We start from the raw sequence: 17,882 nt of genomic DNA, 5'->3' as shown, positions 1-17,882 counted from the left end.
CTACTGCCTAACACTGGAGTACACACATTCACTCCAGGTGTCGTCTCTCTGTCTTGTTGATCTGCTAGCTTTGTTTGTCCTTAAAGCAGCATAATGGAGGTTGTCTGCATCTTGGTAAACCTGAAATTAAAATATAAATGGGTTTATTTCCATTTGAGCATCCTCATGACTGATGCAAACATGTGTCTCAATCCGCTCAGTCTAATGCAAATCACCACAAGAGAGACAATGAGACAGTTGTTTACTCTCCTGCTGTGGTTATTACTTTCAAGCTGGTGGCAAAATTACAGATACCACCAAAAATAATGCAATGCAGAACAACAAACAGCAACAACAGTCTGCTGCTATGTTCATGCTCTGTTGTATTGCTGTTAAATACATTACAGTTGTACCAGTACGACTCTTTGAAAATACTCACCTCTGCATTGGAAGCCGCAGCAGCAGAGGATCTTGTTTGAGACTCTGGTTGTGAAAAAAAAAAAACCAAAAAACAAAGGCTTCTTCAAAATTTGTGATGCTTGTATTGAGAAGACCAATTCTGATTACCTAGTTGGATAATTTGGACTGAAAGTGATGAAACAGTTCTTGTGACTTCAGGTTTTATATTTTACTCAAACGTGACACATGAGGTGCCACAGGACAATCAGTGAAGAGCAGCACTTAAACTACACCAGCAAGTCATATATCATTACAAATCTGCCCTGTTCAGTGAATTATCTCTTCCTCCAGGGTGGAGAGAATGAGTCAACCAGAACAAAAAGCCTTCATTTAGTTCTTTACTGCTCTTCGATATTTCATACGTTGAACACATGCTGTTGAATTTAAAGGATGACAGTCTAGCCTACCTGTGCATTGGCAGCTGTTCGTCTTGTACATCCTGTATGCTGCAAACGCCAGTAAAACAAGCAGGATGGTGGTGAATGCCAAAGCTCCACTCAAGAAACACACCAAGGTGAGAGAAAGAAAGTCTGCCTCATCTGCAAATGAGCAATGGAAGATGTTACAGAGACTTCTGTGTTTTAAGCAAATTTGATCACCATTTAATAAATGAGGCAATCTTTGCGACAAAGTTTCTTACCTTCAAAGTCCAGCTCGGTCCCATTTCCAAACACTATGTGTCCACATGAGACAACAGCGCAGTAGTAGGTCCCAGCATGAGCCAGATTCAGGCTCTTCATCGGCAAGTTGTAGACACAGGTGTGTGTTTGTGTGTTGGGTTTCCTCTCACACTGATCATTCCTGCCTCCATGGGTGTAAATGAGTCCTGGATGAGATTCTTCAGAGTTCTTGAACCAGTAAACACTGTATTCTCCATCACAGGTCCCAGTGTCTACTGTACAGTTCAGAGTCTTAGAGCTTCCTGGCTGGATGGTCTCAGATGCTGACTGATGGACCAAAGCTGGGATGTTCACACCTGAACCCACTGACAACAATGGCATCTCTAAATTCAGAGATGTAATATTTGCTACTTGCACAGTAGTAAGTAGCTGAATCTGAAATGCGTAGATCTGTCATCTTCAAGTGATTTTTACCTTTTTCAGTGTCCAATGTGAAACGCCGATCATTTTCAAATTCATTGTGAAAATTTCCGTTTTTGTCAAGCTTGTAGTAACTGGAGACGGGCCTTGGTTTCTGTCCCAGAGTTTGTTTATACCAATAAAATCTCACTGCGTCACCTTCATAGAAACACGGCAAAGTCACGCTGTCACCAACATTTGCTGATACAAAACCACTCTCTTGATGCAAATATGTGGATGATTTCAGATCAGTTGTCTGAGCTTAATAGAAAAGAGATCCACAAAGAGCAGATTTAATTGATTATCCAAATCTTTTGCAATAAATTACCTCATATTAAATACAGTTACAACAAACAACTTACCGATTCTTCCCAAGAACAGATAAGTCAAATACAAAGCCAACCACAGAGTCTTCATCATGTTCCAAATGCTGTGCTGAATGAAATGAATCTCAATATGTTCTCCACTCTTCAAAGAGAAGACTGTGATTGGCTAATGAGAAGAACCACCTAATGTCCTGAGCTGGAGTCAGTGATCACATGATCAGCGTTGTATTTCATGCATTGCTTTAAGAGAGATCTACGATCTTTTTTGTTATTGTTTAAATGTGTCCCTTAATGTTGTCATCAGTCCTATTTTTTGAAGCTTGAGCATTTGTAATTGCTCTTCAATCTTCCCACTTTAAGAACTGTGGCTGTTAGAGGAGCATTGTGCAGACTTTAAATATCTCATGTATTAGTAATGGTGTGGTGTGTCTAATAATTGGTGCCACCGTTCTCTATAGTGATTTTCACTGTGGACTCTTAGATGTTGTTGTCAGTGTCTGCACAGACAGGTGAACATTGTTTCAGACAAATGGGGTCTGAAACATTTGTTTCAAGATTAGCTGAAAGAAAGAACCAGTGCCATGCTGTGGTTACTATTGGCACATGTTGCTCGTGCTGCTGGTAACATTGACGTGCTGTATGTTCATTGGCTCACCTGCTCCTTTCCAAACATATCATGGCAGCTGTTTGGTTGACACAGCAGTCAATGGAATACCTGTGTGCTGGCACAACTGTCAGGCAGAAATACCAGGTCACTGTGGGTGGACACCATGAGACGTTCAGGCTAACACCAACATGGACACATTAATCCTGAAGCACAGCTGGTCCTGAGGATTTCTGCCAATGTTACCCACAATGCATTGTATTCTTAGTGAAAAAAACTGAAATAATTGGGTGCATATTTGCAAACATTATAGAAATACTAGTTATTATCTCACCACTTGAAGACATCACAAGCATTTCATGGTTTTGGTGATGTTGAGCGATCGTAATATCAAATTTGTTTCAAAGCATTACAAAGTGATTGTAAATGAATATATCAGTTTGATTGTTCAAATTGATTTCAGTGATTTTCTTAATATAGTTCGGCCATTAGAGTTATGCTGTGTGACTGCTGTACATGAAAACTCTGCAGAGACTTCCTCTTTGAAACCACACAGACAAAGAGAGCAGAGGTGCCTCGAAGAGTACACGACCAAACTGTAGTGAGAGCTAATGTTTGACTGTCGACCACATGGAGGATAAAGAGCATCCTTACACCTCTGTCTCAATGTGTCACAATAAACAACCTGCAAATATATCTGGGAAAGGCATTGTCAGTCCACTTCAGGTGTACACTCGCTATCTGAAAGCATGTTCAATGTGTGTTTTCAGAAAGGACATGCTGGTGAGTCCTGTTGCCACTCTGCTATGAGAAGGCTGGCCCAGCTGAGTCACAACTGTATCAGTCATGCTTCATGTTTGCAGAGGCTTGCTCTTAAATTTGAGGTCTGTTCATGCAAGGTTCATTATTGTTGCTGAGGGTTTTATATGCTTTTTATTTCTTTTTGAAGGGACCAAAAAGAAGAACCCAGTCATGTTTCAAGATTGATTCACAATCTGTAAAGTTTGGCTTTCTCACAGTCTCTTGTGCTCTCCCACCAACTCTCTCTTTCTCTTTCTCTCAATCACTTTTTGAAACAAATACCCATCTATAGTTGCAACTACACAGCAAATGACACTCTCTCAGAGCTGAAAGTTTTTGCTTTGTGAGCAGTGCAGCACAGACAGACATACAGTCTCTCTCCAGGTCCTCCTATGGGAGAAGCGATTTAGTTTTAATGTTAATTTTCCAGTGTGAACGCTCTCTCAAGTGCCTGAGCCCACAGGCACCACACAGATGAGCTGTGTGTGGTTGTGTGTTTGCACGTTGTCAAGTCCACTTTTACTGAGAGTAGAGCAATTGCACGTTTGACAGCATAGGTCATACTTAGGTTGGGTACCGAAATTCAAAAGTCAAAAACGGCGGGTACCGGGTACCCATAAAAAATATTTACTTGTGGTTCTGCTTATCGGTTCTTGGACGCACTTGTAACCTTATTTTACAATGTCTGCGTGTCTGCCATGAGTCAGGACCTGTCTGTTACGTGACTATGTCACGCATTCACGCTGACTTCAACACACCGGAGACAGAAAAAAAAAAAACACTGCAGAAACAAGAGGAAAAAGCTGTGGCTAACTGGGCTAACTATGTATGATGGACCATGGAAAATGCTCTAAAGTGTGGCTTCATTTTCAAAGACAAAGAGATTAAAAAGGAAAGTGCAACATATGTCATAAGCTAATTAGCTGCAAGACAGGTTGCACGTCAAATTTGACGAAACATTTACGACTGCATGGCATCAGTCTGAAAGACTGTACAGTGTTTGATGACACAGCCAGTGCTAATGTTGCTTCAAGCAGCGTTAGCACCTTGCCAGTAGCCCCAACAGAGACACCGTTCACGTTGGCGAAAAAGAGGCTGACAAAAGAGAAAACTGAGGAGTGTCACCGTGCGGTAACAAAGTTTGTAGTCAAAGCAGGGACGGACTGACCATCTAGGATACCGGGCTTTTGCCTGGTGGGCCGACGTGCTATTTGGGCCGACAGTCGGCCACTTATTTTTATTTATTTATTTTTTTAAAATATTGGTCTGACCGGCCCATACAGACAGTTGATCAGTGGCCCGACTGACACTGGGGTGGCCCAATCACATCGTTAAACACCCATTCGCTTTGGCCCTGCCGCATAATGCATTCGGCAAAACCAAAAAAAGGAAAAAAGTCAGTGCAAGAGTTTGTTCGTAAACACCGACTGCCCCTCGACACGCGCTAGTCTGCGGCCCATAGGTTATTTTCTTCACTGACACGTGACGGGGCTCATCTCACCCAATCATATCATGAAACACTTCCCCTCTTTTACGTTGGTAATGTAATGTGTTAGGGTCTGCGAGAATGGAGAAAAAACGTAAAAGAGAAAAAAAGAAGCTGGCTCTTCAAGCCAGTACTGCAAAATGCACAAAGGGCTCAAGGGTGCAGAGGAACGTGGAAAACCGGGTGAATCCGAAGGGCCGCAGGGAGCTTCAGATGGACTGCACAGGGGTTGATTATCTTGTCGATGACGTAAGGACCAATGAACCTGGGAGCCATCTTGCTCCCGCCATCTTGCGGGAGTCGGTCTGCAGGGGGAGGTCCCCATACAGCCATACCCGTTGACCAACCCGGTAATCAGGAGCCGGAGTGCGGTGGCCGTCCGCCAACCGACAATGCGGCGCCACGGTCTGTTCCACGGCCGCCCTGGCCTCTCGCCACACTCGCCGGGCCCGGCGGAACTGAGCCTGGACAGGAGGGGACAGCCACGTCCGACTCCTGACTGGGAAGCAGATGGGGCTGGTACCCGTCATCACCATGAACAGTGAAAGTCCAGTGGTGGAGCTGACCAGGGAGTTGTGCACACCCAGGGCAGGTGACCAGGGGGCAGTGACAAAATCCACTGCAATGTGCGACCAAGGGTGGGTGGGAATGAGTAAGAGATGCAGCAGGCCAGCAGGTGGCTGGTGGGATGGTTTGTTCCGGGCACAAACGGTACAGGCGGAGGCGAAACTCCGGGTGTCGGAGACCATGGAGGGCCACCAGAACTGCTGTCAAATTAGGGAGAGGGTGTGATGAGTTCCAGGGTGACAGGCTATCTGTGATGAATGTCCCCAGACCAATACTGAGGGCCTCACGGCGGGCGGAACAAACAGTCGTCCCGGGGGGCAGCCATCTGGAGCCGGGTGATCCCTGAGGGATGCGTGGACCTCCTGTTCCACTGTCCACCTGGCTGCGCCCACTATGCACGAAGAAGAGAAAATGGTTTCCGGGCTGCTTTCTCTCTCCGCTGGGGCGAACTGCCGGGAGAGGGCGTCTGGTTTCTGGTTCTTCGAACCAGGGCGGTAGGTGAGGGTGAAGTCAAATCTGCCCAGAAAAAGGGACCACCGAGCCTGGCAGGAGTTTAATCTGGGGGCTGAGCAAAGATAAGACAAGTTTTTGTGGTCGGTCCAGACAATGAACAGCTGGGCTGTTCCCTCCAGCCAGTGCTGCCACTCCTGGAGTGCCAAGACTACCGCCAGCAGCGGTTGCGCTCCGCAGGTGTAAGACGGTGGGAGAAGAAAGCGCAGGGATGCATCTTCTTGTCCGCAGGCAGGCGCTGGGAGAGGACGGCCCCAACCCCTGAATCTGAGGCGTCGACCTCAACCACAAACTGCTGCCTGGGATCTGTGTGCATTAAAACAGGTGCATTAGTAAACAGGCTTTTCAATCCTTCAAAGGCTGTCTGAGCATCAGGTGACCATTTAAAAATGAGTTTAGTGGAAGTTAGCCGAGTGAGAGGGGCAGCTACGCGGCGATAATTTCTAATAAAATGCTGGTAGAAATTGGCGAAGCCCAAAAACCTTTGAAGCTCCTTACGAGTGGTTGGAACCGGCCACCCCTTTACTACCTCCACCTTGACTGGATCTGCTCTGATCTGCCCTCTCTCCACTACATATCCCAGAAACTGCACTGAGGTCACATGAAATTCACATTTTTCGGCCTTAACATAAAGGCGGTTCTTCAACAGTCTATGTAATTGACTTTTCTGACTTGATTAACATGCTCTTCGTAAGTGCGAGAAAAAATTAAAATGTCATCCAAATAGACAAATACAACCCTGTTCAACAGATCTCGAAGAACATCGTTCACCATAGCCTGGAAGACAGTGGGAGCGTTGGTTAAACCAAATGGTATTCCCATATATTCATAATGTCCAAGATGTGTATTAAAAGCAATCTTCCACTCGTCCCCTTCCCGCATTCTCACCAAATGGTTAGCATTTCTTAAGTCCAGTTTAGAAAAAATGCATGCTTCATGAAGGCGACTGAAAGCCGAATCAATGAGGGGGAGTGGATATTTGTTCTTTACCGTGATGTTGTTCAGTCCTGTGTAGTCGATTCAGGGACGAAACGTCTTGTCCTTTTTCTCCACGAAAAAAAAACCTGCCCCTACCGGTGAAGATGATGGTCGAATCAAACCTGCTGCTACGGAGTCATTAATGTATGTTTCCACAGCCTCTCTTTCGGGTTTTGGTGAGGTTATAGAGTCGTTTGGAAGGGAGAGGCGCACCTGGAAGCAGGTCTATCGCACAGTCATAAGGACGGTGAGGAGGGAGAGTACATGCCTGTTCTTTGCTAAAAACCTCTTTTAAATCATGGTACTCACTTGGCACATTGGTTAGGTCCACCTCCTCAGGTGGTTTAGTGGCACCGGGTGTCTTAGTAGGCACAGCCTAAATCTAACAATGATAAAACGTCAAACATGTATTTTTGGCTAATGTTCTATGGCCCAGGTTAGTTTTTTAATACCTGTCTACGCAGATATTTTTAAGACATTGTGTATGTAGTCCTCTCCCTCATTCATGTGTCATCATCCCCCTTAAGTTTTCAGTTTCTACACTGCTATTTTTATCTTAAAGGTTTGCCAATAATTAAATCTCTCTCTCTCTTTTTCTCTTTTTTTGAGTGAACTCAAAGTTCATTCATGAGTTCAGCTACATTCTTACTTTTGGACTGGGTCACTTCACAATTTATTGAGTACTACTCTTGGAAGAGTTAGCATCTGATCCATCATTTCTCATCTTGATTCTTTCTTTTCTTCCTCCCATAGGTACACCCAGTAGGATGAATTCTGCTTAAAGATCCATTACTGTGATGGAGTGGTGGAGTATACTTTTAATAAATTAGACTTTGCGGAGGTTAACTCATTGCATGGCACATGGTTTTAAAGAGTTGCACAGTTGGTATACACATTGAAGAGCTCTCTCAAGTGCCTGAGCCCACAAGCACCACACAGATGAGTTGTGTGTGGTTGTGTGTTTGCATGTTGTCAAGTCAAGTTTACTGAGAGTAGAGAAATTGCACATTTGACAGCACAGGTCATACTGTATCCAGGAGGCTTGGAAAGCAATTTTTATTAGTTTACTGCAGTGCAAGACTTTACATTCAGTATATTGTGGTGAAATTTGACAGCAATGGTCCTATTTTCAAAAGAAAATGACATCGTAAAGCTTGATAGACAGATTCTTCTTCCAGAGAAACAAAGAACAATCGATGTATTTCCAGGTCCTACTGCCTTACACTTGAATACACACATTCATTTTGTGTGTCCTCCCTCTGTCTTGTCGATCTGTTGATCCTGTGCTCCCTCAAAGCAGCGTAATGGAGGCTGTCTGAATCTTGACAATCCTGGTTAGAAAACATCATTTAATATTTAATCACCATAAAAATATGACGCATGTATGTCTGGATTGAAGAGAGCAACAGCAACACCTGAACAATATAGTGATCACATTGATATACCAACACTGAGAAAATAATACTTCTGTGCTTTAGAAAACAGTCATTTCTTCTGTACTTCAAAAATACTCACCACTGCATTTGGAGTCAAGGCAGCTGAAGATCTTGAGTCTGGTTAAGAATTAAAATCAATAAAAGCTTTCAAAATTCACTGAGATGGTGGTGAGAAGAATGTTTTAACAGTGTAAAGCCTCCATCAATTTATGACCTCTGTCTTGATTTGGTAGGTTTTATAATCCATATCAACTTCAAATGCATGCACCTCCAGTATTAAGTACCTAAATACACACGATCAAAAGTGATCAATGAAATTTAATTTTATTTTTGACTTACGTCCACATTGACAGCTGTTTCTGTTGTTCTTTCCATATGCTGCATACGCCAGTAAAACAACCAGGATGGTGGTGAATGTCAAAGCTCCAATCAAGAAATACAGCAAGACAGAGGACTCCACCTCATCTGCAGATCCAGATTATAAGAGACTTTACAGAGCTGCAGAATATTGAGGAAATAACAATCATAGCTAAAGTCTGTATGAAACACCTGCTTTCATCTTTCTTACCTTTAAAGTCCAGCTCGGTCCCATTTCCAAACACTATGTGTCCACATGAGACAACAGCGCAGTAGTAGGTCCCAGCATGAGACAGATTCAGGCTCTTCATCGGCAAGTTGTAGACACAGGTGTGTGTTTGTGTGTTGGGTTTCCTCTCACACTGATCATTCCTGCCTTCATGGGTGTAAATGAGTCCTGGATGAGATTCTTCAGAGTTCTTGAACCAGTAAACACTGTGTTCTTCATCACAGGTCCCAGTGTTGACTGTACAGTTCAGAGTCACAGAGTCTCCTGGCTGGATGGTCTCAGATGCTGACTGATGGACCAAAGCTGTGACGTTCACACCTGAAGCCTTTACACTGACAAAAATGCCGTCTCCAAATTCAAAGGTGTCATATTCGTCACTTACACAGTAGTAAGTAGCTGAATCTGAAATGCGTAGATCTGTCATCTTCAAGTGGTTTTTACCTTTATCATTACCCAATGTGAAGCGTGAATTATTTTTAAATTCATTGTGAAAAGTTTGATGTTTTTCAAACTTGTAGTAACTAGAGACGGGCCTTGGTTTCTGTCCCAGGGTTTGTTTATACCAATAAAACATCACTGCATCACCTTCATAGAAACACTGCAAAGTTATGTTGTCACCGACATTTGCTGATATAAATCCACTCTCTTGATGTACATTTGTGGATGATTTCAGATCAGTTGTCTGAGCTGAAGAGAAAAGAGATCCACAAAGAGCAGATTTAATTGATCATCCAAATCTCATACAAAGTATTACATCATACTAAATAAAGTTATAACAAACAACTTACCGATTCTTCCCAAAAACAGATAAGTCAAATACAAAGCCAACCACAGAGTCTTCATCATGTTCCAAATGCTGTGCTGAATGAAATGAATCTCAATATGTTCTCCACTCTTCAAAGAGAAGACTGTGATTGGCTAACGAGAAGAACCACCTAATGTCGTGGGTTGGAGTCAGTGATCACATGATCAGTGTTGTATTTAATGCATTGAATTAAGAGAGATCTACGATCTTTTTTTATTGTGCATGTAATATTCAAAATGTGTCCCTCAGTGGAGTCTCCAGTCCTATTTTTGGCAGCATGAGAATTTATCATTGCTCTTCATTCTTACCACTTTAAGAACTGTGGCTGTTAGAGGAGCAGTTGCAGACTTTAAATATCTCATGTATTAGTAATGGTGTGGTGTGTCTAATAATTGGTGCCACCGTTCTCGACAGTGATTTTCACTGTGGACTCTTAGATGTTGTTGTCAGTGTCTGCACAGACAGGTGAACATTGTTTCAGACAAATGGGGACTGAAACATTTGTTTCAAGATTAGCTGAAAGAAAGAACCAGTGCCATGCTGTGGTTACTATTGGCACATGTTGCTCATGCTGCTGGTAACATTGACGTGCTGTATGTTCATTGGCTCACCTGCTCCTTTCCAAACATATCATGGCAGCTGTTTGGTTGACACAGCAGTCAATGGAATACCTGTGTGCTGGCACAACTGTCAGGCAGAAATACCAGGTCACTGTGGGTGGACACCATGAGACGTTCAGGCTAACACCAATGTGGACATTAATCCTGAAGCACAGCTGGTCCTGAGGATTTCTGCCAATGGTACCCACAACTGCACTGTGTTCTGAGTGAAAAACACTGAATAATTGGGTGCATATTTGCAACAACTATAGAATTACTACTTATTATTTCATCACTTCAGGATGACTCAGCATCATTTTATGGTTTGACGACTTTGAACGATCATAATATCAAATTTGTTACAGAGCTTTGTTCAGTGTTTGCAAATGAATATATCAGTTTGATCGCTCAAAGTGATTTCTTCAATATTTTTAAAACATACTGGGCATTAAAGTTATGCTGTGTGACTGTTGTGCATGAAAACACTGCAGAGACTTCCTCTCTGAAACCACATAGACAAAGAGAGCAGAGTTGTCTCCAAAAGTACACGACCAAACTGTAGTGAGAGCTAATGTTTGACTGTCAACCACATGGAGGATAAAGAGCATCCTTACACCTCTGTCTCAATGTGTCACAATAAACAACCTGCAAAGATATCTGGGAAAGGCATTGTCAGTCCACTTCAGGTGTACACTCACTATCTGAAAGCATGTTCAATGAGTGTTTTCAGAAATGACATGCTGGTGAGTCCTGTTGCCACTCTGCTATGAGAAGGCTGGCCCTGCTGAGTCACAACTGTATCAGTCATGCTTGATGTTTGCAGAGGCTTGCTCTTAAGATGTGTTCATGCAAGGTTCATTATTGTTGCTAAGGGTTTTATATGCTATTTATTTATTTTGACGTGACCAGAAAGAAGAACTCAGTCATGTCTCAAGATTGATTGACATTCTGTAAAGTTTGGCTTTCTCACAGTCTCTTGTGCTCTCCCACCAGCTCTCTCTTTCTTTCTCTTTCTTTCAATCACTTTTTCATACAAATACCGTCTTTAGTTGCAATGACCCAGCAAATGCCCAAATGCTTATTTTGTCTTGTGAACAGGGAAACACTGCCAAAGAGCGAAATCACATCTGAATGAATCATCGAAATAATTTTTGATCAAACACAATTTGCCCCTTCGAATGTGCTCTCCCATGACATCAACTCATCGATGAGCAGGAAATGATTTCTCACTACGACTGAGCATCTTTCAGTCAGTGTGGGTGTCAAACAGACAGGTGTGGCCTGTGATGGCCTGTTTCTATCATACACTCTCTCAGAGCTGAAGGTTGTTGCTTTGTGAGCAGTGCAGCACAGACAGACATACAGTCTCTCTCCAGGTCCTCCTATGCAGGAAGTGATTTAGTTTTAATGTCAATTTTCCAGTGTGAACGCTCTCTCAAGTGCCTGAGCCCACAGGCACCACACAGATGAGTTGTGTGTGGTTGTGTGTTTGCACGTTGTCAAGTCCAGTTTTACTGAGAGTAGAGAAATTGCACATTTGACAGCACAGGTCATACTGTATCCAGGAGGCTTGGAAAGCAATTTTTATTAGTTTACTGCAGTGCAAGACTTTACATTCAGTATATTGTGGTGAAATCTGACAGCAACGCTCCTATTTTCAAAAGAAAATGACATCATAAAGCTTGATCGACATATTCTTCTTCTAGAGAAACAAAGTACAATTGACGTATTTCCAGCTCCTACTGCCTTACACTTGAATACACACATTCATTTTGTGTGTCCTCCCTCTGTCTTGTCGATCTGTTGATCCTGTGCTCCCTCAAAGCAGCGTAATGGAGGCTGTCTGAATCTTGACAATCCTGGTAAGAAAACATCATTTAAAATTGAATCACCATAAAAATATGATGCATGTATGTCTGTATTGAAGAGAGCAACAGCAACACCTGAACAATACAGTGATCACACTGATATACCAACACTGAGAAAATAATACTTCTGTGCTTTAGAAAATGGTCATTTCTGCTGTACTTCAAAAATACTCACCACTACATTTGGAGTCAAGGCAGCTGAAGATCTTGAGTCTGATTAAGAATTAAAAACAACAAAAGCTTTCAAAATTCACTGAGATGGTGGTGAGAAGAATGTTTTAACAGTGTAAAGCCTCCATCAATTTATAACCTCTGTCTTGATTTGGTTGGTTTTATAATCCATATCAACTTCAAATGCATGCTCCTCCAGTATTAAGTACATAAATACACACGATCAAAAGTGATCAATGAAAGTTAACTTACGTCCACATTGACAGCTGTTTCTGTTGTTCTTTCCATATGCTGCATACGCCAGTAAAACAACCAGGATGGAGGTGAATGTCAAAGCTCCACTCAAGAAATACAGCAAGACAGAGGACTCCACCTCATCTGCAGATCCAGATTATAAAAGACTTTACAGAGCTGCAGAATATTGAGGAAATAACAATCATAGCTGCTGTCTGTATGAAACACCTGCTTTCATCTTACTTACCTTTAAAGTCCAGTTTGGTCCCATTTCCAAACACTATGTGTCCACATGAGGCAACAGCACAGTAGTAGGTCCCAGCATGAGACAGATTCAGGCTCTTCATTGTCAAGTTGTAGACACAGGTGTGTGTTTGTGTGTTGGGTTTCCTCTCACACTGATCACTCCTGCCTCCATGGGTGTAAATGAGTCCTGGGTGAGATTCTTCAGAGTTCTTGAACCAGTAAACACTGTGTTCTCCATCACAGGTCCCAGTGTCTACTGTACAGTTCAGAGTCACAGAGTCTCCTGGCTGGATGGTCTCAGACGCTGACTGATGGACCAAAGTTGGGACGTTCACACCTGAACCCTTTACACTGACAACAATGCCGTCTCCAAATTCAAAGATGTAATAATAGCTCCTTGCACAGTAGTAAGTAGCTGAATCTGAAATGCGTAGATCTGTCAACTGCAAGTGATTTTTACCTATTTCAGTGTCCAATGTGAAACGTGGATCATTTTCAAATTCATCGTGAAAATTTCCATTTTCGTCATGCTTGTAGTAAGTAGAGACGAGCCTTGGTTTCTGTCCCAGAGTTTGTTTATACCAGTTGAGCCTCACTGCGTCACCTTCATAGAAACACTGCAAAGTCACGTTGTCACCGACATTTGCTGATACAAATCCACTCTCTTGATGTAAATATGTGGATGATTTCAGATCAGTTGTCTGAGCTGAAGAGAAAAGAGATCCACAAAGAGCAGATTTAATTGATCATCCAAATCTCACAAAGTATTGAATACTTATTGAATAATATCATATTACGTAAAGTTACAACAAACAACTTACCGATTCTTCCCAAGAACAGATAAGTCCAATACAAAGCCAACCACAGAGTCTTCATCATGTTCCAAATGCTGTGCTGAATGAAATGAATCTCAATATGTTCTCCACTCTTCAAAGAGAAGACTGTGATTGGCTAACGTGAAGAACCACCTAATGTCCTGAGCTGGAGTCAGTGATCACATGATCAGTGTTGTATTTCATGCATTGCTTTAAGAGAGATCTACGATCTTTTTTTTTATTGTTCACTTTAGATTTTAAATGTGTCCCTTAATGTTGTCGTTAGTCGTATTTTTTGAAGCTTGAGTATTTGTAATTGTTCTTCAATCTTACCACTTTGAGAACTGTGGCTGTCAGAGGAGCATTGTGCAGACTTTAAATATCTCATGTATTAGTAATGGTGTGGTGTGTCTAATAATTGGTGCCACCGTTCTCTCCAGTGATTTTCACTGTGGACTCTTAGATGTTGTTGTCAGTGTCTGCACAGACAGGTGAACATTGTTTCAGACAAATGGGGACTGAAACATTTGTTTTAAGATTAGCTGAAAGAAAGAACCAGTGCCATGCTGCGGTTACTATTGGCAAAAGTTGCTCATGCTGCTGGTAACATTGACGTGCTGTATGTTCATTGGCTCACCTGCTCCTTTCCAAACATATCATGGCAGCTGTTTGGTTGACACAGCAGTCAATGGAATACCTGTGTGCTGGCACAACTGTCAGGCAGAAATACCAGGTCACTGTGGGTGGACACCATGAGACGTTCAGGCTAACACCAACATGAACACATTAATCCTGAAGCACAGCTGGTCCTGAGGATTTCTGCCAATGTTACCCACAATGCATTGTATTCTTAGTGAAAAAAAAAATAAAATAATTGGGTGCATATTTGCAAACATTATAGAATTACTAGTTATTATTTCAGCACTTGAGGACGACTCAGAACCATTTTAGGGTTTGATGACTTTGAGCCATCATTATACCAAATTTCTGAGAGCATTGCAAAAATGTTTGTAAATGGGTATATCAATTTGATTGCTCAAATTTATGTCATTTTTGATTTCATATTTTTAAAATAACCTAGGCATTAGAGTTATGCTGTGTCACTGTTGTGCATGAAAACTCTGCAGAGACTTCCTCTTTCAAACCACATAGACAAAGAGAGCAGAGTTGCCTCGAAGAGTACACGACCAAACTGTAGTGAGAGCTAATGTTTGACTGTTGACCACATGGAGGATAAAGAGCATCCTTACACCTCTGTCTCAATGTGTCACAATAAACAACCTGCAAAGATATCTGGGAAAGGCATTGTCAGTCCACTTCAGGTGTACACTCACTATCTGAAAGCATGTTCAATGAGTGTTTTCAGAAATGACATGCTGGTGAGTCCTGTTGCCACTCTGCTATGAGAAGGCTGGCCCTGCTGAGTCACAACTGTATCAGTCATGCTTGATGTTTGCAGAGGCTTGCTCTTAAGATGTGTTCATGCAAGGTTCATTATTGTTGCTGAGGGTTTTATATGCTTTTTATTTCTTTTTGAAGAGACCAGGAAGAAGAACCCAGTCATGTTTCAAGATTGATTCACAATCTGTAAAGTTTGGCTTTCTCACAGTCTCTTGTGCTCTCCCACCAGCTCTCTCTCTTTCTCTTTCTCTCAATCACTTTTTGAAACAAATACCATCTTTAATTGCAACTACACAGCAAATGCCCAAATGCATTTTTTGTCTTGTGAACAGGGAAACACTGTCAGAGAAAGAAATCACATCTGAATGAATCATCGAAATAATTTTTGATCAAACACAATTTGCCCCTTCGAATGTGCTCTCCCATGACATCAACTCATCTGTGAGCAGGAAATGATTTCTCACTACGACTGAGCATCTTTCCGTCAGTGGGGGTGTCAAACAGACAGGTGTGGCCTGTGATGGCCTGTTTCTATCATACACTCTCTCAGAGCTGAAGGTTGTTGCTTTGTGAGCAGTGCAGCACAGACAGACATACAGTCTCTCTCCAGGTCCTTCTATGCAGGAAGTGATTTAGTTTTAATGTTAATTTTCCAGTGTGAACACTCTCTCAAGTGCCTGAACCCACAGGCACCACACAGATGAGTTGTGTGTGGTTGTGTGTTTGCACGTTGTCAAGTCCAGTTTTACTGAGAGTAGAGAAATTGCACATTTGACAGCACAGGTCATACAGTATCCAGGAGGCTTGGAAAGCAATTTTTATTAGTTTACTGCAGTGCAAGACTTTACATTCAGTGTATTGTGGTGAAATCTGACAGCAATGTTCCTATTTTCAAAAGAAAATGACATCGTAAAGCCTGATCAACATATTCATCTTCCAGAGAAACAAAGTACAATCGACATATTTCCAGCTCCTACTGCCTTACACTTGAATACACACATTCATTTTGTGTGTCCTCTCTCTGTCTTGTCGATCTGTTGATCCTGTGCTCCCTCAAAGCAGCGTAATGGAGGCTGTCTGAATCTTGACAATCCTGGTAAGAAAAAATAATTTAAAATTGAATCACCATAAAAATATGATGCATGTATGTCTGTATTGAAGAGAGCAACAGCAACACCTGAACAATACAGTGATCACACTGATATACCAACACTGAGAAAATAATACTTCTGTGCTTTAGAAAATGGTCATTTCTGCTGTACTTCAAAAATACTCACCACTGCATTTGGAGTCAAGGCAGCTGAAGATCTTGAGTCTGATTAAGAATTAAAAATAACAAAGCTTTTAAAATTTACTGAGATGGTGTTGAGATGACTTATTTTTAACTTCTTGATGTTCTGACTTATGTACTTCTCAGATATGCTGGAAAATTAACCAGAGCACAATATCATATCAACATAAATGAATCAATGTAGAACCACACAACTGTCACTTCATGCTGTAACACCAGTAACCATTTAACAGTGTAAAGCCTCCATCAATTTATGACCTCTTTAGTTAATAATTCTGTTGAATTGTTTAGTTTTCCACAAAGTGACGACTGAAAATCTGAAGTTTCTGATGATAGTTACAACTGGTAAACTCTGAAATAAATAAATATGTTCCCACAGTATGTGGAAGAGTTCAGTATGGTGGAACATGTTGATTTGTGACACTCCTGTCTTGCTTTGGTTGGTTTTATAATCCATATCAACGTAAAATGGATGCATCTCCAGTATTAAGTACCTAAATACACACGATCAAAAGTGATCAATGAAAGTTTACTTACCTCCACATTGACAGCTGTTTCTGTTGTTCTTTCCATATGCTGCATACGCCAGTAAAACAAGCAGGATGGTGCTGAATGTCAAAGCTCCACTCAAGAAATACACCAAGACAGAGGACTCCACCTCATCTGCAGATCCAGATTATAAGAGACTTTACGGAGCTGCAGAATATTGAGGAAATAACAATCATAGCTACTGTCTGTATGAAACATCTGCTTTCATCTTACCTACCTTTAAAGTCCAGTTTGGTCCCATTTCCAAACACTATGTGTCCACATGAGGCAACAGCACAGTAGTAGGTCCCAGCATGAGACAGATTCAGGCTCTTCATTGGCAAGTTGTAGACACAGGTGTGTGTTTGTGTGTTGGGTTTCCTCTCACACTGATCATTCCTGCTTCCATGGGTATAAATGAGTCCTGGATGAGATTCTTCAGAGTTCTTGAACCAGTAAACACTGTGTTCTCCATCACAGGTCCCAGTGTCTACTGTACAGTTCAGAGTCACAGAGTCTCCTGGCTGGATGGTCTCAGACGCTGACTGATGGACCAAAGCTGGGACGTTCACACCTGAACCCTTTACACTGACAACAATGCCCTCTGTAAATTCAAAGTTGTAATAATAGCTACTTACACAGTAGTAAGTAGCTGAATCTGAAATGCGTAGATCTGTCATCTTCAAGTGGTTTTTACCTATTTCAGTGTCCAATGTGAAACGTGGATCATTTTTAAATTCATTGTAAAAAGTTTGATTTTTGTCAGGCTCGTAGTAACTAGAGACGAGCCTTGGTTTCTGTCCCAGAGTTTGTTTATACCAGTAAAATCTCAGTGCTCTACCTTTACAAAAACACTGCAAAGTCACGCTGTCACCGACATTTGCTGATACAAATCCACTGTCTTGATGTAAATATGTGGATGATTTCAGATCAGTTGTCTGAGCTGAAGAGAAAAGAGATCCACAAAGAGCAGATTTAATTGATCATCCAAATCTCACAAAGTATTGAATACTTATTGAATAATGTGATATTACATAAAGTTACAACAATCAACTTACCGATTCTTCCCAAGAACAGATAAGTCCAATACAAAGCCAACCACAGAGTCTTCAT

At 41.8% G+C, this 17,882-nt stretch overlaps 3 protein-coding genes and 1 pseudogene across 3 annotated transcripts; all 4 read right to left on the bottom strand.

The window, feature by feature from the left end:
- On the bottom strand, positions 1 to 1,937 carry LOC139351203 (uncharacterized; annotated as a pseudogene).
- Positions 1,938 to 8,000: 6,063 nt separating this feature from the next.
- On the bottom strand, positions 8,001 to 9,657 carry LOC139351202 (immunoglobulin kappa light chain-like). Its single transcript, XM_070992975.1, has 5 exons — positions 9,600 to 9,657; positions 8,794 to 9,498; positions 8,565 to 8,690; positions 8,305 to 8,342; positions 8,001 to 8,120 (listed from the first exon to the last, which is right to left on the bottom strand). Exons 1-5 carry the CDS (start codon positions 9,655 to 9,657, stop codon positions 8,001 to 8,003), a joined length of 1,047 nt encoding a protein of 348 aa, XP_070849076.1.
- A 2,297-nt stretch (positions 9,658 to 11,954) lies between these two features.
- On the bottom strand, positions 11,955 to 13,610 carry LOC139351430 (uncharacterized). The gene is made up of 5 exons (XM_070993314.1): positions 13,556 to 13,610; positions 12,736 to 13,440; positions 12,507 to 12,632; positions 12,259 to 12,296; positions 11,955 to 12,074 (listed from the first exon to the last, which is right to left on the bottom strand). Exons 1-5 carry the CDS (start codon positions 13,608 to 13,610, stop codon positions 11,955 to 11,957), a joined length of 1,044 nt encoding a protein of 347 aa, XP_070849415.1.
- A 2,313-nt stretch (positions 13,611 to 15,923) lies between these two features.
- LOC139351397 (uncharacterized) lies at positions 15,924 to 17,882 on the bottom strand. The gene is made up of 5 exons (XM_070993273.1): positions 17,828 to 17,882; positions 17,008 to 17,712; positions 16,779 to 16,904; positions 16,228 to 16,265; positions 15,924 to 16,043 (listed from the first exon to the last, which is right to left on the bottom strand). The coding sequence occupies exons 1-5, from the start codon at positions 17,880 to 17,882 to the stop codon at positions 15,924 to 15,926; spliced, it is 1,044 nt and encodes a 347-aa protein (XP_070849374.1).

The sequence above is a fragment of the Chaetodon trifascialis genome, chromosome 23 (genome assembly GCF_039877785.1).
Source record: "Chaetodon trifascialis isolate fChaTrf1 chromosome 23, fChaTrf1.hap1, whole genome shotgun sequence".
Lineage (NCBI taxonomy): Eukaryota > Metazoa > Chordata > Actinopteri > Chaetodontiformes > Chaetodontidae > Chaetodon > Chaetodon trifascialis.
This window is presented reverse-complemented; position numbering and strand designations above follow the sequence as displayed.

Coding starts and splice junctions, on each gene's coding strand:
- LOC139351202 (XM_070992975.1), bottom strand. CDS start 9,657: ATGATGAAGACTCTGTGGTTGGCTTTGTATTTGACTTATCTGTTTTTG. Junction 8,343..8,564: donor AAACAGCTGTCAATGTGGAC/GTAAGTCAAAAA, acceptor ATTCTTAACCAG/ACTCAAGATCTTCAGCTGCC. Junction 8,121..8,304: donor CCTTGACTCCAAATGCAGTG/GTGAGTATTTTT, acceptor TTTTCTAACCAG/GATTGTCAAGATTCAGACAG.
- LOC139351430 (XM_070993314.1), bottom strand. CDS start 13,610: ATGAAGACTCTGTGGTTGGCTTTGTATTGGACTTATCTGTTCTTGGGA. Junction 13,441..13,555: donor TCTGTTCTTGGGAAGAATCG/GTAAGTTGTTTG, acceptor TTTTCTCTTCAG/CTCAGACAACTGATCTGAAA. Junction 12,297..12,506: donor AAACAGCTGTCAATGTGGAC/GTAAGTTAACTT, acceptor ATTCTTAATCAG/ACTCAAGATCTTCAGCTGCC.
- LOC139351397 (XM_070993273.1), bottom strand. CDS start 17,882: ATGAAGACTCTGTGGTTGGCTTTGTATTGGACTTATCTGTTCTTGGGA. Junction 16,905..17,007: donor GACCAAACTGGACTTTAAAG/GTAGGTAAGATG, acceptor CTGGATCTGCAG/ATGAGGTGGAGTCCTCTGTC. Junction 16,044..16,227: donor CCTTGACTCCAAATGCAGTG/GTGAGTATTTTT, acceptor TTTTCTTACCAG/GATTGTCAAGATTCAGACAG.